This window comes from Lissotriton helveticus, chromosome 11, assembly GCF_964261635.1.
Source record: "Lissotriton helveticus chromosome 11, aLisHel1.1, whole genome shotgun sequence".
NCBI lineage: Eukaryota > Metazoa > Chordata > Amphibia > Caudata > Salamandridae > Lissotriton > Lissotriton helveticus.
The window spans coordinates 127,199,788-127,225,528 of NC_136072.1; the positions used below are offsets into that span (position 1 = coordinate 127,199,788).

General features: G+C 39.2%; 1 protein-coding gene across 2 annotated transcripts in view; it reads right to left on the bottom strand.

Annotated features, from left to right (window-relative positions):
• Nucleotides 1–25,531, bottom strand: part of LOC144791812 (fetuin-B-like) — a 183,331-nt gene extending 157,800 nt beyond the window's left edge. Inside the window, exons 1-5 of one of the 2 annotated variants that reach the window (XM_078666593.1) lie at nt 25,241–25,531; nt 17,053–17,160; nt 9,833–9,920; nt 9,370–9,533; nt 8,684–8,791 (exon numbers count right to left, since the gene is read on the bottom strand). In XM_078666593.1, coding sequence (XP_078522719.1) covers nt 8,684–8,791; nt 9,370–9,533; nt 9,833–9,920; nt 17,053–17,160; nt 25,241–25,438 — 666 coding nt within the window. In that variant the 5' untranslated portion in view covers nt 25,439–25,531. The remainder of the gene's footprint in view (nt 1–8,683; nt 8,792–9,369; nt 9,534–9,832; nt 9,921–17,052; nt 17,161–25,240) is intronic. The other variant, XM_078666594.1, reaches the window with a different exon arrangement.
• Between the last annotated feature and the right edge of the window lie 210 nt (nt 25,532–25,741).

A 25,741-nucleotide genomic window follows, 5' to 3' on the forward strand; every position in this document is an offset into this window, starting at 1 on the left:
CCTGTAACCAACCCAGGGCAGGTTGCCATTCCCTAAAGTGTCTGGCCTTCAATATGTCCTAGCACCGACCCACCAAGAGTTCCACGGTATGCGCGTTGTGGCATGTATGGCTGTTTGTGTGTTATGGAATATGGAGCTAAATATAATTTGCAAATTTCAGTGCTTTTTTGTTTTTATTCATAATAATAACTGCACTTTGTGTTTTTTAAGTGAGGTTCTAAGTTTAACAATTAAATACATTAAGGTGTTATGACCCATGCTACTCATAAATTCACTTTAAGCTTGGATTGTTCAGTAACTTTCAATTTTTAACCATACACCACATCCAACTGTATCAATATGCATATCTATATATCTATATTTATAATCCTCCATGTTCCCTTCTTTCGATTAACATTATTGACGACCAATCCCTATGTCCTCACACTCTTATGTGTCCTTATACCATGCCAAACACACATCCATTCAAATACTATAATTTCTAAGAATTCTACTTTAAATGAAATAGGTGTGTAACCATATACATTATATTTCTGTTTTGAATTGATTTGTTTACTTGTTCACTAGAACTTGAACACCCAGTGCATTGCAAGCCCTAATTGACGGGTTTGTTTCCTTCATGAATAGGTTGGACTTGTCCCCCAATTTTTTTAAGTCGTTTGTGATGGAAATAGGGTGTCGAGGGACTAGCACAAAACTGTTGTAGACGAATCTAGGTCCCTATTTAAATATCCCCGATTTATGCCCTAATGTGGTTATATCAAATCATATCCTTATAAAGGCATAAGAATCATACCCATATTAAGTCATAGCCAATGCAGCCCAAATACGGCAAGGCTACTCCCATAGACTCCTAGAAAGCACAACGCGTTCTTAAACAAACCAAGTCTCCAGCAGCCCGGGAATTCCCCCTGCTTCTGTATTGATTTGTCCTAGAACTCCTGGAGTCCTGAAAGAACTGTGAGTTCGTAGTGACGTCTTATGTCCAACCTTACGTCAAACTCGGCACCTTCCAGGTATAAATATACCAACATCTGCCCAAGCAAGACACACGGTGGTTTGGAGCAGACCGGCTATCTACTTGCCTGACGCCCTGCTGAAGCGAGTGCCGAAGGAAGCCGACCCTCCCATTGACGCACTGAGAGAGACGCTGTATTTTCTCCTACCGAGAAATCCAGCTCCAGTGTTTCCCTGTCACCCTTGCGGGTTGCTGGAAAATCGAGTCCTGAGAGAGAGATACAAGACCTCCTTCATTCTATAACCAAGGTACGGAGCTGATTAGACCCTTAGAGAATTCTTGATTCAGATTCTTGGCAAAAACTATCTTAACTCAAACTACAACTCATTTTACTCCGTACCATGTACTAGGCTTAGGTTAGGTACACCGGGGTAGGCGTATCTTAGAAGCACCAGTTGAGTACGTATAGTCAACTTTTATCATTGTATGTATTTTATCCATTTTAAGTATCTTATGGCTTAGAAACCATATAAATGCTTTTACAGTATTGTTTCATAACACTCCTTTACTGTATGCACTTTACCTTATGACAAGTATTGCAATTATAGCAATTCACTTTTCTTGCATGAGAAAGAAGACTGCTCAACAAATAACCACTTTTATTGAAAATGCCCGTCTCTCTATTTCTCTGCACTTCTGGTGAAACTAAGCATGCACGATTGACTGAGTGAAATAGCCATCTATTGTTACCGCGACTCTGGAGATATACTCCTTGTTCTAGGGGAGCAAAGTTGTCATGTTTATAAGGTTGTCAGAAACGAATCCCTTCCTGTGAATTCGAGAAAGCTTCTGGTGACCTCTGAGCTAGCTGGCATCCATAATTAAGTCTAACATATTCAATAGAGACCTAGTCGACCTCAGTCCTACGTCTAAACTATCGTTTATGTTATTCCAATGCGCAGAGCCTATTGGGAATATAGGAACAATACTACAAAACCCTATAAGGCAGGCACTGCTAGCTTAGCCAAAGTCCTGACTTTTTCATGCCTAGTTTTTTTGTTTGACGTTAAATTAAATTGGAATATCCTGAAGGACGGAAAGATAAGGGACATGAATAAAACCCTGGGAGGTATCGCAAACTACGCACACAGATTAGGTACATGGTCACCGGGGGTGATTTTAAAATTATATCAATCATTTTGTATCTCCAAGGCCTTGTACGGGAGTGAGATATGGGGCTATAAGGCAGCTGATAAATTACAGATTACACAAAATAAATTTGTAAAATGGATTTTAAAAGCACCACAGGGAACACCTACATACTGTACATGAGGAACTGGGGGTCAAGTACATCACTGACTTAGTTGCAGTTAAGCCTTTGCTCTGCTGGGTGAATGCATGGTCCACACGAAGAGGCATCTTTTAATCAAGCAGTAATTTTGGATTGTCTCTCATTGGATCATGCATTGTAAATTCCCTGGTTAAGATACATCATACAATCATCTGAGCCCTCGGCAGACCAGATATATTTATGAACTATAACACAGTGAAGGGTGAGGATACAAAATTAATTAAAGACTTGTTTTTTAAAACAGCTAGGGCCGAGCAAGAAGGAAAGGAGCTTAATAAGCCTATGGTGAGATCACACGCTCTAGTTAAATCAGTGCTGGGAATGGAGTCTTATCTTATCATTTTAACCAGTCCCCATGATCGATTTTTAATTACTCGTTTTAGATTTTATGTTTCATCACTTAATTGCCTCTCCTCCTGGTTTTGTGGTACAAACCGAGGATAGAGGGTCCTGTGGCTGAGACAATAGGTCTCTACAGGATATTTTACATTTTGTTTTTCTATGTAAATATTTTATGCATCCCACACAACAGTTTCTTAAACCTTATTTAAAAGAAATGTGATGTAGGCAGGCTCGTGTTGCTCCTTGGCACTTGCAACTTTTGCAGAATGATCATACATTGTTTGTAGTAATGCATTTTTTTAAGAGCAATGATAAGATCACGGAAATCCAGATATGATTGAGATAGGGTGGAATATTTGTGACCCATGCTATTATGAAAGAAGGCTTAAATGGATGGGAACGATGTTATGGCTGTGTTTATGCTACAGGACATTTATGTAACTATACAGTTCTAATTCTATGAACTTTTGAAAGCAATTTTAGGATCAAGATAGATTAGTAACGCATGAGATTTACAGGGAGAATATAATGAGGCCGCTAAATTTCTAGCCTCAACACCTACTGATGCCCCAACCCTTGCGGGTTCTAAGGTCCCAATTCTTATGTTTGCGGACAACACCCTTATCATTTCCAAGACCCCTAGTGGATTACAGTGTGCACTGGCCGTGTTTGAAGATTTCTGTACACAGAGGACTCAAAATGAATGCAGACAAAACAAAACTCATGACTGTTAATAAACATCGATCATACAGGAGGAAAATTACCATGGAGGGTGTGGCACTAGAGGAAGTAGATGCATTTACGTACCTAGGTGTCACCATGGAGAAAAGGATGAGATGGAGAATTCCATATTTAAAAAATTGCATTAAAACATAGACAGCTAGCGGGTGTTTTAAGTAAAGAATTTAGCTTGTCCCTGACCAAACCCGTCAGTCCTGTATTAGAGTTATATAATGCCAAGGTAATTAGTTCAGTTCTATATGGCTCAGAATTAGGGGGTATGGAAATCTCACACAGCTGACTATTGCTGAAAACAAGTTCCTTTGTGGGATATCCAGCCTGCCTAAAAGTACTCTCTCACTTCCATTGCTAAATGATATGGGAAGGTACTCACTGGCAGATATAGCAAGGCTTCGTACCTTATTATATCAGTGTCGCATCTGGGTCACACCGGAGTTAACCACCTTTGCTAGTGGACTCAGGGATGTCCTAGATGCAGATCACCACCATAAAATAAGGCAGCTTAGTGATATCAAGGGGGCACTGTCCTCAATGGGCTTGAACAATTTATGGGAGAACTCGAGTAACATACTGTCTGTACCAAAGGCTGTATTGAAGTGTAAATACTGATATATGGTGGGTCAAAACTTCAATAGATCAAGTGATAGTACTACGCTGACTAGGAGGTTTTGGCTAGCTAAACCTCGTCCCTACCTTGAACTATATTGGGATACTATCTCCAAGCACCTTGATAGAAAACTCTATTTTCAATTTAGAGTTGGTACCCTTCCCTTCAAATCATTTACTTCAAAATGGTCTGGTAAGTGCCAATATTGTGTTGAAGATACAGAAACATACCTACATATCCTTTTTATATGTTCTGCCTACGCTATCCCACAAAAGATCTGGCTTGTGCCTATATGTAAAGACTTTGGCACTAGGCAAAGCAGCAAAGCTTTAAGAATTCTTAGGACTGATCCCTCATTTCGCTATGCTATTCCACTAGCCAAATTTTTAAAAAGGCATGGTGCATTAGATTAACAAATTGCATCAATAGAGAATAATCAAGCATCTCTGCTACCAAGCTTTTCCTCCTCTGTAACACCAACTAGATCCTCATACTGTACTAACTGAATCCTACTGTGTGAATCTTTTTTATTATTGGCTTGTGCAGTGTGTAAACAGCTTTTTAACTTTTTATCTCCATTCACTCATGTTTGGAGTTTTATTATATGTTTGATTATATCCACTCGATATTTTATTGGTCACTTACTATTCTATTTAGTTTTCCCTTGTGGTCTATGCCACTTTTTTGTTGTGTTATTTTACTACACTGCAAAGTAAGCTAGCTTAATAAATAGCATATGTCATGTGTTTCTGTGGTAGTATTAAAGATGAGATTGTTGTTTCTTTTAACTAAACTCTTTTATGTTAAAAGGATTACTGTTAGTTCTTAATATTTGTACTCATTGATGTATATCAACTTGTAATATCTATCTAGTAGTTAAATTATGTACACCATGCTGTACTTGCTTTTATGCAAAAATAACAGTTGATGGACGGAGTGCTGAACAATGCAAACATTCACCCCCAGTCACAAAGATCTGGGTTAAATCCATCATTCTTTTGCTCACCACACCACCTCAGTTTGGACCCAGCCATATGCAAATCAGTCTTGACCCTGTTCCTTGTGGGAACAGTCCAACCTGAACTACCAAGCCAGGTCCTCCCTGGACCGGAAACAAGCATCCTGGGACCGGTTTCAGGTCATCACCCTTCATCAGCCAGACTAGCTTGAATCCAGTGGTGTAGTGAGCACGGGACCCACGTCTGGGCATACCCTTCCCACTTAGAGTGACATATGCAAAAGAAACAATTGATGGACGGAGTGCTGGACATTGCAAACATTCACCCCCAGTCACAAAGATCTGGGTTAAATCCATCATTCTTTTGCTCACTACACCACCCCAGGTTGGACCCAGCCATATGCAAATCAATCTTGACCCTGTTCATTGTAGGAACATTCCAGCCCGAAACTGCCAAGCCAGGTCCTCCCTGGACCAGAAACAAGCATCCTGGGACCGGTTTCAGGGCATCACCCTTCATCAGCCAGGCTAGCTTGAATCCAGTGGTGTAGTGAACATGGGACCCACATCTGGTAATACCCTTCCCCACTTACAGTGACACATGCAAAAGAAACAATTGATAGACGGAATGCTGGACAATGCAGATATTCACCCTCAGTCACAAAGATCTGGGTTAAATCCATCATTCTTTTGCTCACCACACCACCCCAGTTTGGACCCAGCCATATGCAGATCAGTCTTGACCCTGCTCCTTGTGGGAACAGTCCAACCCGAACTGCCAAACCAGGTCCTCCCTGGACCGGAAACAAGCATCCTGGGACCGGTTTCAGGGCATCACCCTTCATCAGCCAGGTTAGCTTGAATCCAGTGGTGTAGTGAGCACGGGACCCACGTCTGGGCATATCCTTCCCACTTATGGTGACATATGCAGAAGTAACAATTAATGGACGGAATGCTGGACAATGTAAACATTCACCCCCAGTCACAAAGATCAGGGTTAAATCCATCATTCTTTTGCTCACCATACCACTCCAGTTTGGACCCAGCCATATGCAAATCAGTCTTGATCCTGTTCCTTGTGCTTTCATGACAACTGTGTTGAATAACGCTTTTTGAATTGAATTGAATTGACAGGGACCTTTGTATAATTCAATGTATGATGAAGTATGTTTTTAATGGATTTGCTACTGTTTTTAATGTATGATATCTTTTATGTTTGTGTTTATTATTATTATTATCATTACTTGTTCATTATTGGATTATTAAAGACATATTATTACAGATTTTAAAATATGTCTTAAAATATTTTCAAAGTTTACTGGCAGGTGATTAACCTATCATATGCAACTGTGTTGTCTAGTTAGAAAAAATATTTTGGTAAACGTTTTTTGCCACACAAAATAACATTGGACATAATGTTATGGATGTCGATGGTACTGTAACAGTAGTTTCAGTAAAACAAAATTGGCAAAGGATGGGTAAGAAAATAATGTTATCATAATATCTGTCCATTCTATGGCATATTCAAAAGTGTAAAAAACTGTGCGTTGGACTGCTGCTAAGAAGAAAACAGATTCTAAAAATTATCACTGCAACTACCGTTCTGAATGAGATTTCATTAAACATCCTATATTAATGGCGGGTGAACCTCATGATGGCAACAAAATGTAATGTTGGAAATTAAGCATTGGTGGGCTGGGTGCTTGGGAAGAGAGTTTCATCATGTTCTTGTTATGTGTAGGATTTTAGGGACTATGACTTAAAGGGACTGTAAGGAAGCCTGACTTGGTGTGTCATGTTGTTAATCAGTTTGGGCTAAACATAGGCCAAAAGGGCTGTGGGCTAATCCTGCTAGCTATCACCTTCAGATATTTTTCTGTGAAGGAAACCAATTGAACAGAGAAGGGGGTATGCACTACTTCAACTGTTTCAAATCCATTTGGGAATTTCCTTTATATGGGTTTTCATCTTCTAAACATGGTGCCAACTAGTTATTTTGATGTGTGAGTGGAGCAAATGAACAGAGTAATATACAGTGAGTTTGAATTATTAACTGTTTTGGATATTTCTAATAGCTCAGTGACGTATGTTATAATAATACAAATTAGGGGTATTTTTCTTCCAACCTGAAGTGACAATGGGCCAGGTGTACTGTACATTTTTGTAACTACAAGGACTACAAGAGTTTGCAATTGCAAAAATTGATTTTCAATTTTACAAATCCCATTTTAGAAGTTAGTAAAGTTTTCCCAACTCCTAACATGGGACTGAGAAGGTGTTTGGAAGGGGTATGTTGGCGGTGTTTCCAAATACTGAACTGGCATGTGATGTGACAATGATTTGCAAAAGAAATCTGGTTGCAAAACATTGAAAAATCACCAACTCCTGAGTTGGGATGGTAAGCTATTTGCAAAAAGGAAGAGACACCTTCCTTTTTATGGTTGCTACAAAAAAGTTTGTTGGAGAGCAGTCAGTGGTCCAAGGCACGCCTACCAACTTTCAAATAACCTTTGAAAAAAAAGTAAACTTTCTGTTTAAAATGCAGCCTCATTTTCATTAAGGAAAATCACATTTAATAAAAAGTTTACTTTTGAAACCGATCCCAGACATGGTTGTCGGCAGAGCCTGTCATTTCAATATCCACGCGACAGCCATTTATTATAGACTTTAGCAATTTGCGACCTACCTCATTAATTGGGTGGAAGTATGACTCTGATTCAGAGATGTTGCATACACCCTTTCCAAAATCTGAAGCGTTATGCAATGTTTTGTGAATGAAATCATGTCACTAAACATTGTAAATTACCAACTCATGCATCTGGTTGGAAATATTTTCCTTTGTAAACACTTCCCCTTTGTGAATGAAAACAAACTTTGTTGGGGAAGTAGGCCACCACTCCTGACTGTCAGACAAATTTTTAAAAAAAGCAAATGTTTCTTTTTAGTCGTAGCTTGAATTCCTTTAAGTTAACTTTATTGAAAGGTAATTGCAGATATGGTGGCCTGCTGACCGTAGCAGGCAACCATCTCTGTGATTGCCACCAACTTAAGTGAATCTCAATATGCAACATACCTCATTAATAATCATGACATAGGTCGTATTGCGATTCACTCCGAATTGGAATTTTTCAAACTGACCTATTAGTACACAGTGAGTTCATTAAATTATTTACTAGTCCAACAGTACCGGTCACAAATGGCAACCTGAGTTTTGCGACCAGTAATTAGTACTTTAGGCCCTATAATTGCAGTATGACTATGAAGGGATATAAAGTGCTCAATTATTTATAAAATGTGGATGCAAGGGCGCTCAAAGTAGATGAATGTGAAACTTGTAATACTGCCAGATAAATTGTGTAGCATCAACTATTTTGCAATTCCATTACATTGCTAAAGTTTGCATTTCTTTCCATTTTCCCTTTGGTGAATATGCACAGTTTGTTTTTCAGTTAAATGAGTGCTAAAGGAAATTGCAATAAGTCAGTTTGATTGTTTTTCTCTTATACAATCCCTTTGTCCTGCAATTAAAATGAATACACATTTTAAAAAATGCCATAAAATAGGATTGTCTTCCATGAAATGTACAAATGTTCATTTAAGTGAATCTTTAAAATTTCTACAATGTTTTTCATTATACCACATTTAATATCAGAGCATGAGGCATTGATGCTGCTGTACAGCGTTTGTGCAGGTTATAATGAAGAATGTTTTTAACAGTGTACTTACTGCTTTGTCATCTTCTAGGACCTCGCAGTCAGAAGTATCTTCTACTGATCTGGAGCAATTGGTCTCTCTAATACTGAATTCCACAAAATATGATGCTCCAACCACCCACTGAAAGATGAAAAATGCCATTATGAAAAATATGCAAGTAAATGTGAATATTTATAATACATGCACATACAAGATATTATTAACCCTAGTCTTATCAGATATTCTGCACAACTGTAATGCATGTATTGTATAAGGGTTTACACATTACCATGCATGATAACTGGAACTAACAGATGCCATATATATCACTTTAAATCCATGATTACAAGCAACATCCTAACCACGGTAATTGATGCTATTAGAGTGATAGCTAAGGGTTGTTTGTAGTTTTATGCATAATTGATGATTTTTTTGCTAATGAACATCGACTCCAACACTTCTTAATTTGCATGGAACATGATTGTTTGCTCAACATTGATAGACCTTCTAACATATTTTAATACAATCAATTTTATACGTCCCTAATATGTTATAAGCTATAAACATTTGGCCATCCCAATTTTTTAAGGTACATAAATTATTTATAAACTTTTATGGAATATCTTTCAACAACAAGACAACCTCAGAAGTTCAACAATTTCTTCAGACAACTTCAAAAGTTACTTTTTGAGTCTTGCTAGTGGGCAGTTGATAGTTACCTGCATTGATGCCTTTTCGACCTTATCTAGTACAAAGTAGTTGGTATTGTTACTTTCCATGTTGTATTTTTCAACAAGTTCTTCCGCTTTCTGGACATATCCAGGTGTGATTCGTTCTAAAAGTGGACAATCTGGGCACATATCAGCAATCAATCGTGGAGGAACTGTGAATGTAAAAAAATGATTACATTTTTCTGTACACATATATTTTTATGTTATGTTGTACTGAGATGCATAAAACTATGATCGCATATTTTCTATAAAATCAGACTGTACTCAAAGATGACTAGGCAATCATGTGGCTAAGAATCTAGCGTACCAAACGGACATCAACCTTATAGTTCATTTATTTATTATATAATGCTATTTAACTTAGCATTTTACTCACTCTACTCTCCACCTAGTCTTTATGTGTTAATACACTACTCATGCATTATTTTGATTTATTGAAGGGATACTTTACCTGTGCTGAGGGTACAATTGTAACTGTAAAGTTTCACTTTCCTCCAGGGCAAATTGAGATATAGCACAGCTTTGCACTGTCCAAACACCTAGGGCAGAAATAGCTCACATTATGCATGGAATAGCATTCATTTGCTATGTTACATATTTCTGTATGGTTAAAATGCCCTATATTCATCTGCCATTGTTTTATCATGCCGTTTTTAGAATGTTGTAATCTATATATTCAGCAATTCAGCATGTCTTGTAATTGAAGTACTCCATTTAATTAACAGGCAGAACATTTGTGCAAAGTAGGCCTATTGCCAACCTGTGGGTCAGTGACAAAGTACCTTCAGTAAAAAATTAGTGGTGAACACTCTGAAAATGTGGTTATAGAAACCTTTAATGGACCTTGCAAAAACCAGCATAATTTGTGAACTAGGCTTTTAATAACAAAAATTGACACCACATGTTGCTTTACTTCAGAGAGGAATGGGATAATCAGATTATGTTGTCTGACATTAGTAAGAGAGGGGAGTTTGATGAATGGATTAATAAGCTGTCCTAGTGGAAATAAACAGCACCTTTACAACGGGTGGAGGCTCATTGGTGTAGATCAAAGCTAATTAGTTTTTTTGGTTATATTTTTCAGTTCAGCTCCGCAAAGAGGGTGAATGTCACAAATATTGATTCCAGAATATTATGTGGAATGAATATCATGCCAAAAATATTGTCACTATAAAAATATTGTGGAACAGAATATCAATGGTAAGATTATTGTTTTATTTGTACATATTTTTTTTTAAATATTGTTCAAGATTTTTGTAATTATTGTTTATATTCAACATTGTTTACTTTAATATGGTTGTAATAAATATTGTTTTAATTAATGTAATATATATTAGTTGCTCATTTATTTTAGGTGTTAATTTTTAGTGTTATTGCTATATTTCTTTAAATATAATTTGTAACTATAAATGTGTAATTTTAGTTTTTAATTTCATTAGTCATTTATAATGTAGTAGTGTGTTGTTCGATTTCTAGGGGAATAAGATGGGAAGTTAATTAAATTATAATTTATTGATGTTGAACATCAGTTAACTTTAAATTGCACATTTAATATATTCAATTGGTTATTAAGTATGTCAACCGTGTGTTGGTTAATTGTTTAATTGTTCTTTTATTTATTTTAGTTTATTTAGTAAATTTGATTAGATTTTTTATGTATAATGATTTAATTAGTGATTTATATTCTAGAATGAGCTGTTGGGTTTATAGTCGAATAGGGTGGGAAGTTATTTAAGTTGAAATTGTTTATTTAATTATTTGTTATATTATTTTAATAATTGACAATTAATTAGGTAAATCTTAATTGAGTTGCATTACATATGTTTTTACTTTATGTCAAATATATATTTATTTTTTAAGTGTCTTTAATATTTGTAAAATGTATTTTATTTTAATTTTATGTGATCATTTTTTGTTATTTTTAAATTAAAATATTTTTTTATATATATCTTGTTTTTCTTAAATATTTTGTTTTAATACTTTTATGTTGGTAGGTGTTGACATGTTTTAACAAAACAATTATGATTCAAAATGTTATATTTAACCGCTGTTGCTTAGACTGGGGTGGGAATAGTAAATCTAAGTTCACCAAAGTCGAACATTTCCCCTGCTGTTGTTTAAGTGGAAGTAGGAATAGTAGATCTAACTTCTCAAAATTCCAACAATTTCCCTACTCTTGCTTAGACTGGAGTGGGAATACTAAATCTAACAACCCCGAAATCCATAACCTTCCCTACTGTTACTTAGACTGCAGTGGGACTAGTCATTTGAATGCGCCCAAAGTCTAACTCCTTGCCTAATGTTGTTTAGACTGAGGTGGGAAGATTAAATCTAACCCTCCGAAGTACAACACTTTACTTATTATTGCTTACACTGTAGTATGAATAGTAAATCTAACCCCTCTGAAGTACAACACCTTCTCTACTGTTGCTTATATTTGAGTGACAATATTAAATCTGACCCCTTTCAAAGTCCAACACCTTCCCTAAGGTTGCTTAGTTTGGAATAAGAATAGTAAACATAACCCTTTTCAAGTTCATCACTTGCTCTAATGATGGGGTGGAAATAATAAAGTACTTCAAAATCCAACACTTTCCTGGTGTTGTGTTCTTTAAAGTGACATCAGTAAATGTTATGCATGCAAGATGTAACACTTTTCCAATTTTAGAAAAAATTGGAATCATATTAACTTTGTTCTCTATTGTTTCACTTTACTTGTTTCAATTTTTCAATATTTTGTTATTTGAATGTATATATTGTTTTAAAAAGTATTCTTCGTTTGAAATTATTTTATATGTTAATTTTATTAGTTTATTTATTTATAATATATTTTTATTATATGTTAACTATATGTTATGTTTTGTAAATGTCTTGTTTTACTGTTAAGTTTATCTTTGTAATTTTTAATTGTTCCAATAGTGTTGTTTGAATATATATAGATTTGTATATTCAATTTAAGATATTAAATACAACTATTTAATATGTCCATTTTAGTATTTAAATTAGGTCTTATACTTTCAATTTGTTTGTTATATATATGTTTGTTAAGTTTCATTTTGCATTACTTTAATATTTTAAATATATTTAAAAAAATGTTTATTTAGTAGGGGTGTATTGTTCAGTAATCTCTCTCTCTCTCTCTCTCTCTCTCTCTCTCTCTCTCTATATATATATATATATATATATATATATATATATATGAAGTACATTTTATCATAACTTATTAAAACCATTATTTTACATGATATTAGTTTTTTACTTAATTAATATTTAAAATAAATTAAATATACATCGATGTTTATCAAATAGAATATTTGACCTTTTTTGGTGATATTCTCTTCCACAATATGTTTGACAAAATAATTGTCTACTTTACACTGTTAGCCCATAAACACAAATTATGGACGGAATGCTGACAATGCAAACATTCAAGTCTGAGCAGACCCATCCCACTTAGGGCAAAAAGTGTTAAAGCAAACAAATGATGGACGGAATGCTGAGATTCAGAAGATCTGGGTTAGATCCATCGCTTTTTTGCCCACTATGCCACCCCAGTTTGGACCCAGCCATATGCAAATCAGTCTTGACTCTGTGCCTCATGGGTACAGTCCAGACCGAACTGCCAGGGCAGGTCCTACCTGGATCGTAAACGAGCATCCCAGGACCCGTTTCAGGGTCCATCACCCTTCTTCAGCCAGGCCAGCTTGAATCCAGTGGTACAGTAAGCAAGGGACCCAAGTCTGAGCAGACCCATCCCACTTAGGGCAAAACGTGTTAAAGCAAACAAATGATGGACGGAATGCTGAGATTCAGAAGATCTGGGTTAAATCCATCGCTTTTTTGTCACTACACCACCACAGTTTGGACCCAGCCATATGCAAATCAGTCTTGACCCTGTGCCTCATGGGTACAGTCCAGACCAAACTGCCAGGCCAGGTCCTCCCTGGACCGGAAACAAGTATCCTGGGACCGTTTTCAGGGTATGTCACCCTTCTTCTGCCAGGCTAGCTTGAATCCAGTGGCACAGTGATCATGGGACCCACGTCTCGGCATACCCATCCAACTTAGGGTGAAAATTAATACAGCAAACCAATGATGGACGAAATGCTGACAATACAAACATTCTCCCCCAGTCAAAAGATCTGGGTTAAATCCATTGTTGTTTTGTCCACTACGTCACCCCAGTTTGGGCCCAGCCATATGCAAATCAGTCTTGACCCTGGGCCTCAAGGGTACAGTCCAGACCGAACTGCCAGGCCAGGTCCTCCCTGGACCGGAAACAAGCATCCTGGGACCGGTTTCAGGGTATGTTACCCTTCTTCAGCCAGGCTAACTTGAATCCGGTGGCCCAGTGAGCAAGGGACCCATGTCTGGGCATACCCATCCCACTTAGGGCGAAAAGTGTTACAGCAAACAAATGGTGGACGGAATGCTGACAATGCAAACATCAAGATCTGGGTTAAATCCATTGTTTTTTGCCCAGGGTCAAGACTGATTTGCATATGGCTGGGTCCAAATTGGAATGGCATGGTGAGCAAAAAAACAATAGATTTAGGCCCAGATCTCTGTACTGGAGTGAATGTGTGACATTGTTCTGCATTCTGTCCATCAATTGTTCTTTTTGCATTTGTCACCATGAGTGGGGTGGGTATGCCCAGACATGGGGCCCGTGCTCTCCATGCCACAGGAATCAAGCTATCCTGGCTGATGAGGGCTGAAAGCCCTAATCCGGTCCTAGAATGCTTATTTCCAGTCCAGGGACTTCCTGGCCTGGCAGTTTGCATGTGGACTGTTCCCATTGGGCGCAGGGTCAAGACTGATTTGCATATGGCTGGTTCCAAACTGGGGTGGTGTGGTGAGCAAAAGAATTATGGATTTAACCCAGATCTCTGTCTTGAGGTGAATGTATGACATTGTTCTGCATTCTACCCATCAATTGTTCTTTTTGCATTTGTCACCCTGAGTGGGACGCGTATGCCCAGACGTGGGTCCTGTGCTCTCCATGCGACAGGAATCAAGCTATCCTGGCTGATGAGGGCTGAAACCCCGAAACCGGTCCTAGGATGCTTGTTTCCAGTTCGGGCTGGACTGTTCCCATTGGGTGCTGGGTCAAGTCTGATTTGCATATGGCTGGGTCCAAACTGGAATAGCATGGTGAGCAAATAAAAGATGTATTTAGGCCCAGATCTCTGTACTGGGGTGAATGTATGACATTGTTATGCATTCTGTCCATCAATTGTTCTTTTTGCATTTGTCACCCTGAGTGGGGTGGGTATGCCCAGACGTGGGGCCCGTGCTCTCCATGCCACAGGAATCAAGCTATCCTGGCTGATGAGGGCTGAAAGCCCGAAACCAGTCCTAGGATGTTTGTTTCCAGTCCAGGGAGGACCTGGCCTGGCAGTTCGGGCTGGACTGTTCCCATTGGGCGCAGGGTCAAGACTGATTTGCATATGGCTGGGTCCAAAGTGGAATGGAGAGAGTTTTAAATAAGCTGCAATTAGTTCAGAATTCAGCAGCAAGGATGCTTTCCGGCACGCCTAAATTTAAATCAATCTCCCCAATCATTCGCGAATTACACTGGCTGCCAATTAGAAGCCGTACTAAATTCAAGGCTTTATGTATAACATATAAGGCAATCAACAACTCTGGACCAGAGTTCTTGAGAAAAGCACTCTGCCTTTATATACCCACCAGATCCCTCCATTCTTCTTCTGCACGTTGCGTAACTATTCCTCGCACAAAGAAATCATCATGGGGGGACTGATCATTCATAGTTGCTACCGCTAAATTGTGGAATTCCCTCCCTCTACACATCAAGGTCAGCCCATCCCTTCTTACATTTAGAAAATCGGTAAAAACATGGCTGTTCAACCAGTAAGCACTCCTCTCAACCTATGTTCTTTATCTTCAGCGCCGAGACACCTGCGGGTATTTGCGCGCTATAAAAATTTCATAAATAGATGGCATGGTGAGCAAAAAAACGATGGATTTAGTCCCAGATCTCTGTACTGGGGTGAATATATGACATTGTTTATGCATTCTGTCCATCAATTGTTCTTTTTTAATTATGATGTTGAGCAGACTTAAGTCTGCCTGACACCGTCTCGGTCCTGGGACCCACCGATCTCTGTAACCATCTGTAACCCTGCCGTAATACATGCCCCCATAGGGAAATGGAAATGGGAGGGGCACGTGGTGCAGGGATAAACAGTGGGTACCATAGGTGCCACCTCAGCCCCCAACTGGAGGCCGCACACACAAGGGGTTCCTGCTGGGGTCCCCCAAACAGGCTTTCCGACACATGCCAGCATGGAAACTATGCCAGAGACCGCGTCTTGTAGTCCCAAGGGCGGAAAAGCCTGCCCTTTGGGATTAAGAGCCAGTTCTGACTGTCCAACAGGCTCCTTGAGCCCATCGTAAGCCAGCTGGGATGAACGTCCAGTTTAATATTAGTATTATTTTAGCATTGTTATGTGGCGGTCTGAAAGTCAACCGAGGGGCCGATTACAAGACGGCCCAGAATGCTCTGACCAACGGATCGTAATCAGCCCCAAAATGTTTTTCCTCAATACTCAATTTGTTTATTTTTAAGACATCCTACTGCACATTTCTTTCACCCATTGCCTGCCACAAATCTCACCTCTTACCAGCATGTGTCATATATTAGTTCTAACCTCTTGAAAGATTGAGTGATGCTTGGCAAGACCCATGTAAGATTTTATGATATTTTTATCTGTGCTTTTAAAGCAATACGCATTTATTAATTCCAGATTCCTCTGCCCTTACAACCTGCTTACCCTTACAACCTGCTCTTCAGGACCTACCATCTTCACCCTTTTTCTCATCAGAATTTGAGCGGGGTACAATGCCTTGGCATTCTTAGTACAACAGAATGTTTTACCTTGTCCTATCTTTACTTCACAAGAGTAAGAGGTATTTAGATTAAAATTCCTTATAATAGGAGCATGGTATAGTACAACATAAAAAAGCTGAGCCTTTATGTGACATGGCAGCTCATCAGCCATGACACACCTTAATCTGTATCCTTGATCAATGACAAATTGATGCTTAGGGGTCAAAATATTGACGTAAATGTGTTGGCTTTAAATGAACACTTGCTAGAAGAAGAACCCATTGGGGACCAGGGTTTTCTGATGTAAAACTCAAGCATTTTTAAAGTCAACTTAATGTTTTTAGAAAAACACTGCATACTTTTGCTCACTATCCTGCACCACTCACTTAAACACTGCGCCGTTCACAAGGAGTCTCTACTTTTATTTTGTTGATGCTTGGATGTACAAGTTCTCTATTGTTATGTTTATGCAATGAATATACAGAATCTTGCATAGGCTTGTGCATCTATATATACACAGGTACTCGTTTTAACCACTGAAAGGTTTTCGAGTTCTATTTTTGTTCACACTTTTTTTTTATCTTAGTAGAAAAGGCTCTCTACTACTTGTGAGGGAACAATTGTTTGTTTCCTATTCAATGCGGGAACAGGACTGGGTGAAAAGCATTGAAATTAAGTATATTATATAGATATTTTGAATAAAATCAAAAGGTCTCGGCTACTGCCAGAACTAAAAAGTGCACCTTTTTTCAGTCCAAATAACATCAGGAAAACCAGGTTATATTTAATGTAAATCTACTTGTTATCGTAGTACTTGCCGTTTGATGGGAGGGGTTGATTTCACAGTCTTTCCAGCTTTTCCCACTGAGGACAGAACATGTTGTTTGCACCACATCAATAGTTAAGTAAAATATTCTACCTGGACCCTAAAAGAACAAAAAAAGCTTCTTTTGAAACAAGAAGAAACCGCCTGAACCAGGAGCCAATATCCGTGCCTCTAGCAATACATTATAAAACTAATAATGATAATAATGAGCAATATTAATAAACGTTTTATTGCATAATTAAAAATGATTGTCCCTGTTCAATAGAAAAAGTTAAAAGAATCAATCAATGTCTATTCCACATCAGTTGCAACAGATCAAGGATTAGTACACTGTTTGTAATGACTAGCAACCTCTGTTTGACTGAGCACATAACATTAGTGACCCAACTAATCAAACGTTTTGAACACCCACTAATACTATTTGTAATGGTTGATTTTGAATGCATCGGTCCTGATTTAGAGTTTGGTCCATTAGATGCCCTTGTCAAGAACATGCTGGGTGTGCCATCCACTTTATTACAAGTGCATTATTGCCTATGGCACTTTTAATAGGGCGGACAAGTGATCTGTCACATTTTTTACTGACTATCTGCCCAACAAATTCTAAACCAGGCCCTTCATTTGCAAACCACTGACTGCTGGATAGATACATAAAATGTGGTTAATAGTCCTAATGACCATGCCCAGGTGACTTCCAGGGATTCTCAAAGTGTCATAATGAGAAATATAACATTCTAAGATGGAGAAATTAGATTTTTACATTAGAGAGAAGGCTAGAGTCTATGTAGGCTTGTTTCTTTGGGGTTAAACTTACATAATGTCAATGCTGTTTCCAGTTAAGTAAATACCAATCCCAGATAAACTAATGAGTTTATATTATTTCACCCAATAAGAATTTAATAAAATATATACCCTCAGTACATAATGTTTCCTAAGTGTCAAGTTTATATAGAGTTCTGACAAATAAGACTTAGGAATGGGATTACTAATTGTCTTCTGTTGCACAGACTGTAGATGGTCCAGCATGCGGCTGCTAGACTGGTACTCAGATGGCCAAGGAAATCTTCAGCCTCGGCTGTGCTGGACGCCCTTCATTGGCTTCCAATTTAGATGCGCATTTTTTTTAAAGTCCTGACGATTGCCTACAGGGCCTTCCATTAGCAAGGCCCATTGTACCTTTGCAGAAATTTCAGGCGATACCATCCCACACGGGAACTTAGATCTGCTACAGCCAATCTGATGATTGTCCCGAAATTTAGACTGGCGACTAAGGGAGGAAAATCCCTGGCGGTCATAGGTGCAAAGGTATGGAATAAACTGCCCCATCAACTTCGCGCGATCACCACCGAACAGAAGTTTAGGAAATCCCTTAAGACATGGATCTATAGCCAGCCGGACGCTGTATGTAAAACACTGGTATAAAGCTTTCCCTGTGGTTGATAAAAGTAGAGCTGCGACCATCTGTCAACGGCACGTGTTAAAGCGCCAAGATGCTCCGTGGAGTGGTAGTGTGCTATACAAATGTACTTCACATCACATCACATCACATCACGATGACTGTAAGTCTAACACTAAAACAGGTTTTAAGGCCCTAATTTTGTACCCTGCTTCATTCTGCAATGTACATTGAAAATTATTCAAATGCTCATAAATAGGCGAGAGCACAATCTCTACACATATCCAGCATTTTGGCCTCGACTGCCGAAGGTTCAAGAGTTTCTAATAAAGTATATTGTTATTATATTCATAGCGCCATTTAACTGTCCCATAAATGCAGGTGAACCATCCAGTATACCCAGTTCAAGTTTAGTTTCGAATACTGATATTAGGGGCCCCAGTAGATCAGTCTGTGTAATGTATTAAACATTCCTTTAAGCCAAATATCACAATGTAGCACTGTTTCTCAAATTACATACGTTTGTTTCACATTTCAGAGTAGGAAAAAAGTAATACAATGTTATGGCTATATAGAAGCTTAACGTATCATAGTAATATTTACAGGCCAAGTAAGGCTAGACTTCTTTCCCCAAGAAAACCATAGTTTTAGTTTCCTTTATATTTATTGCAAGATGGTTAATGCTTAATTTCTTGCAGATGTTTCAGTAATTTTAGCAACCTGATTGGATTAGAGGCAATCAACAGTAGATTGCCAGAATATAATAGACTACTGATTTTCACACCACCCACCTTTTGAGAAACAACTTAAAGTGAACCTAACTTGGCCAGAAAGTTAGACATATACAGTGGAAAAACAAGTGGAGCCAGGACACAACCCAGTGTGAGTCAATTTTCTGTCTTCATTTGAGAGGTGAGTTCTCCTCTACCTGATAATTAGTTAGACCTTTGCCCAGGAGTTGCACTTTGACTATAACATTCAGTTAAGTATTCTCTATCCATCATGTACCAGGTTTATTCCATAGATGTGAGTGGTCAGCTTGATCCAAAGTTACACTATAGTCAACATAGCATGCAAGAAGGCCAGTTGAGTTGCTCCGAAGGCCCTTTTAGGCTAAAGCTGAACGGATTATAATGTCTAACACTGAGTTTCCTCTTTCAAACCTAATTTTAGGTAAAACGCCAAAGTTTATTAACCTCTGACCCAGACACAAGTTTTTCCAGGACAACTCTTCCACTTTGATTGTTGCTTGGATATTAAATCAAATCTTTTGGATTACCAATTGATCCATTTTAATACATGAACCTCAAGGGTCCCCTTCCATGATGACGGAAAAGACAGTGGTCCATTATGTTGTTGATCAGTGAAATTAGTAGCTTTGCCCATGGTACTAGTTCTTGTTTGAAGACATTCATTGGTAGTCCATTAGGTCTAGGAACTCTAGATGACTTATGAGACTCGACTTTACAAGAAAGGTAACTTCTTCCATTGTTTTTCATCAGTGGTAGGCTTATAAGGTGATGCAGCATCAGTGCTCTTGTACAAATCTGTAATTTATACATCCGTGATGTGGCAAACCAGAGTGACATTGTTGGGACCCTTCAACTAAGTTTTCAAAGGTTTTAACATTTTGCATTAACATCATTGGCATGGACCAGACAATAGTCACTTCTTTGCCTTCAAGAGAATACTTTTGACTAAAAATGTGCTATAAATGTGTACATAGCATCCGTCACGATTAAGAATAGGTGGTATTTTTTTTATCCTTGTGAAATGCAGTATACAGTATACCATTTTTTACAAGCTTTGAGAACTGAACCATTCACATTTGTTTTTACTTGGAAAAAAATCATCTCCTATTGACAAGAACTGTTACCCGCTAAATTGAGCTGATTCATGTTCTATATACTGTTGCTTGGTTCGTTTTTGGTTAATGAATGCCTCACTCAAGCTTACACCACCCCTTCATTTTCTTTCCTAGTTAAAACCATGACAATTCTTCTCTGCTTTCTGGACACCTGTTTTGTGCTTTTGAGGCCAAATTATATGTATTTTTGCCAAAGGGGGTATCTGACCATCTCATGTTTTCCACTATTCTTTTTTCCACTCCATGGTGTCTTTGCTTTGACTCTAGTGATCCGATAAATTTGACTAAATGCAAACTTTAAATGGCCTATTTACGAGCAGATTTGCATTGCTCTTGCGCCATGCAAGGTGTTGCAAGAGTGATGTAAGTCCTAAATGAGATCTATGAAGCCACGCAAGTGCACTTTGCATGGCCCTGAGTGGCTCCATAGATCTGGAGTAAAGAAACACAGACTAAATTGCTGCCTTAGACTGCCCTGGGGAGGAGTTCCATGGGATTGCGTCTGTGTTCGCAGACAACTCACATGGTTTTTGATGCATTCCCAGATCTAACAGACCTGGTAAACCTGGGAATGCACCAAAAAGATACACCTCCCCAAGAGAGGCGTAATAAGGATACATATCTTTATTTCTCTTAGTTACTTCCTCTGTCTGTATGTGGTGCACTAAAAAGCACACATGAAAAGAGGAATATGCCTCTCTGGATTGTTTTTGTGCAGGAAGGTATCCCTTCCTGCACAAAAACAATCCTGCATGCTACGTGGGCACCCTTGCACCATGGTGCAAGGAAACCTGCGTTGGCGCTAGGCTGCCAAAAGGGCACCAGCACAGCGGAAAAGGCAGGAATACACCATATTGCCTTAAATACAGCACATTCCTGCACTTTTCCTGTTGCACAATACTGCACAGAAAGGTGACTTACTGCGCTGCACTGCATGACAAGTTCGTAAATAGGCCCCTAAGTAAACTCTGTAGGCAAAGGTGCTGCTCAAAACAATTCTCATGCTTGGAATCTTCTACCTGCTAATTGATGAATTACCCATTTTATGTCAGAAAAATAGTGGTTGGGCTGTCTTAGGCCTCATACATTTATGAGAAATGACTTCCATCACATGACATCTATTTCAAGAGGTCCTGTCTTAAATGAGAAGATTGTTCTGAGCCTCCTCTTTGATCTCAGTCATAGGCGTTTTGATGCCCAGATGAATTATGGGTAAGGCGTTTACTATTGCATACATTAGAGGGCTGATTCATTTGTGTAAGTTTACAATTTTTGGGGTATTCACAAACTACAAGTTTAATTTTACTAATAGCAATTCTATGACTGCAGAGACTTCACACGCATGACAGAGAGTCCCGGCTTGAAAAGATCGTCCCGTCCTATCTTTTTGTGGGCAGAGTTCTCCGCCCCAAATGCAGAGTCTCCGCAGTCAAAAATTCCTGTTAGTCAAATTAAACTCGTAGTTTGTGAATACCAAAAAAAAGTGAGCTTACACTATAGTGTAAGCTTACCTTTGTGAATCAGGACCATGGGTTTTTGTTAACTTTCTTAAGTTAGCGGAAACATTGTGACTGTTTGTTCAACTGAACAATGGCTATTTTGGGTTTCCGGCATCAAAGGTATCTGAAGGCAGAAGGGCCATTAAGCTTGTCACCTACCTCCTTACCAATGACTGGAATTCTTTGGGGAGCTGTGTTTTAGATAGAGTCCTACGGGTTAGAGTGAGCAAAGACTGTGCCATAACTTTCTTTTAGTCAGTGGCATAGCTAGCCCTTGTGCCGCCCGTGGCGATCACTGCTTTTGGTTGCCGTGGGCGTGGAGGCCCCCTTACCCAAAACTTGTGCCCCCCCCCCGTACGCCACTGCTTTTAGCTATGTCAAAACAACAAGGAGTTACATATACAAAAAAAGAAAACCAAAACCATGAGACCATGAGCATTGCATAGAAACCACTTGAGACCCTCCCTGGAGGAACAAGATCATGTATTAGATTTCCTTCTCAAGTGCCTGGTTGGGAGGATCAGCAACACTTCAGACTCAGAGGCACTGGAGGCTGTTGAGAAGTGAAACCTGCATTAACTCAACAAGCAACAAGTTGCTCTACTCTAAGGCCACAGAGACAAACAAAATCCTTCTGCCCACTGTGGGCCTTGACAACCTTATTTAACCTAGTTCACACATGGATGTGCAAAGAAATATTTAATCACCTGGGCCCTGATTCACAAGGTTAATTTACACTTTTGAGTAAATTTCACACAACACATGGCCAACCTCTTTTACTGCAACACCTTCCCATAAAACAAATGGAGGTAGGGAATTACTACAAAGGTGTACTTAAATAAATAGGTGGTTTATAAATATCGAAATGTAGTACACTTACAAAAGTGCAGTTTGAGAATAGCACGTAGTAGTAAGTGTTGTAGTGTTATTGAAGTACTACAAAGGGCAGCTTGTCAATCAGGCGCTTTGTTTTTGCGCAGGGTGGGGAGGGGGTACGCCATTTTGTATTCTCCCTGACTCAATTCTGAATCTGAATTGTCAGCATGTTTTTCTAAGAACTGCTCATATAACTAAGTATTAATTCCATTAAGGCAGCAGACGTACCACTAAGCATCGCTCCTCCTGAAATATATATTGCGATCAAGGCCAGAACAAAATATCTGCTTAAGCCATTTTGTTTCAATATCTACAAAATTAATATCCATGTTTCACACTCTTGAGAACTCTGTAGATGAAACAACTCTTCTCACTGCACAGCTCGGTAGTCTGAGCTGTTTAATGCACATTTTACCACCTGAAGGATTGGAACCTGTGAAGGATTTATTGTTGCACTGCTCGTCCATCTATCTACAGAGATCCTTTTAATTACTAAATTAGCAACATTTGTCAAAGGAGCAATGCCATAAAGATCGGAGTTGAAACCAGTAGAGCGATTCATGACATGAAGCATGAAGCAAAGTGATTGTATTCTTTTAGTCATAAAACTTGTGCACACCTAAGTGTAATTTATGTGCACAAAAAAGAGATTCTTCTGCTCACAAATCCCAGATCCAGGTCACAAAATCACGATGCAGATATTTACCTGTGCCGATTGCACTGAAGGTTGCAGAAAATCCTCCACGTGAGATTTCTTCGCAACGGTATATTGGAGCCGGCGGGGACAAAATAGGATGTGCAATAGATATCTAGAGAACACCCTCAATGTCGCAACATGCTGAGCCTTTTCACTTATTTGCACGCCTATCCTGCCTTTCTAGACGTGCAGCTAAATACATTACGAGAAATCGGTGCTGAGTGACCTTACCGCCCCCATTTTTTTTGTGGTCTGTGGGAAGATATTTCTTCATATGGAGGAGTATTTTCTATGTGAGGGAACAAAAAGGATTTTTTTTCTCCAGTTTTTTTTATATAGCGCGAACTCGACCCGCAAGGACTGGAGCGCTTTACATGAGCACCAGTTACGTTACACAAAGACACATTCATATTCGGTAGGCACGGGGGAGATTAACCCCCAGAATCATCAAAGTCCCGTTTTGCGAGTCCTTAATAGCGATTTTTAAGCAATCGCTATTAAAGACTCGCAAAATGGGATGCATGTAGAAATCGCAATATTTTTTGCGATTTCTACTGCTTCCTTATTTGCGATTCGGTAATTGCTAATCGCAAATAAGGAATGGCTTTCCCATTCATTCCTATGGGCCTAAAGGCCCATAGGAATGAATAGGGAGTAATTCCTTATTTGCGATTCGCAATTAGCGAATCGCAAATAAGGAAGTGATTTCAAGGGTGCCAGGGTGTCCAAAGGACACCCTGTAGCACCCCTGAAATGGTAAGGTACACTGGTGTTGCGCACACACATGTCACACACAACTTAGAAAAATGCACTGAAGTGCATTTTTCTAAGTTTTCGCTATTTACCACGTAGTTAGACTTTGCGGTAAATAGCGGCCCCAGATTGCGAATTCGCAATTTTAAAATGGTTCATGAATTGCATTTAAGGAATCTCAAATTGAGATTCCTTAAATGCAATTATTCGCAATTTAGCGATTTCTAAAATTGCGATTTTTGCATTTGGGATCATGAATCCCAAATTCAAAAATTGCGCTTGCAAAGGGCCAGATTCTCAGAATCTGGCCCTTTGCGAGCCGATTTCGGCTTGATGAATCTGGCTGTAAGTGATTTGCCCAGAATTACCGGATGTTAAGCCGACGCCGAGACTCAAACCTGCAGGTAGATTCATCAAGCATTTTTGCGAGCGCAAACGGTGCGAATCGCAAAATTCAGCCGTTTGCGCCCGCAAAAATGGCATTTGAGATTCATCAATGGGTCATAAACTCGCAATTTGAAAAATCACAAATAATTGCGATTTATCAAATTGCGATCGCATTTAAGGAATCTCAATTAGAGATTCCTTAAATGCAATTCATGATCCATTTCTGAATAGCGAATTCGCTATTTTTGGCCGCTATTTACCGCGAAGTCTGACTTCGTGGTAAATAGCGAAAACTTAGAAAAATGCACTTTAGTGCATTTTTCTAAATTGGATGTTACACACACACATGTCCTTTGGACATGTGTGTGCGCAACATCAGTCTACATTTACATTTCAGGGGTGCTACAGGGTGTCCTTTGGACACCCCTCGCACCCTTGAAATCGCATCCTTATTTGCGATTAGCAATTTGCTAATCGCAAATAAGGAAGCTGTAGAAATCGCAAATAAAATTGCGATTTTTACATGAATCCCGTTTTGCAAGTCCTTAATAGCGATTCCTTAATAATCGCTATTAAGGACTCACAAAACTGGACAATGATGAATCTGGGGGCTGGTCCCCCAACTCCAACGTGCACAGCTCTGCCCGCTACGCCACCTCCTCTCCAAGTTTAGGGCACATACCCATTCCCCTCTCACTCTCTTACCGCGGGTTGGCTGTGAGCGTCGGCCACGCGGTACAGGCTGAGGATGTAACCTTCGTCTCGGTCTTTGTTTATCTCGTCAAGGGCCAGGCCCGCCTGGACGTCGGTGGCGTTGCAGTCTTCCGGCACCAGAGGCTGAGGGCTGAGGGCGCTGCCGAGGGACAGCAGCGTGAAGCACAGCGCTGCGGTAATCTGCTTCATCTTCGTAGCGCCCTAGACAGGGCTGGACCCACTCGGGAGCCGGTCAGTGATAGAGCAGGCAGCAGCAGACTCGAAAGCAAAGCGACGAAGAAAGCTAACGCCTGGCTCACCCCTTCTGATTTTATACCGCCTGACCCTCTGCAACTTTTAGTGTAAATGATTAAAGAATGGTGTTTACCGGTGGTCACCGATTTGTGCAATAGTCAGTTTCAAGAGACCCGCCTGTCACTGCTATCAGTTTGACCATCAACACAGAGGACAGACTGACAAAGGTATTTTAAGGGTATGTAAACGAGTACCCCA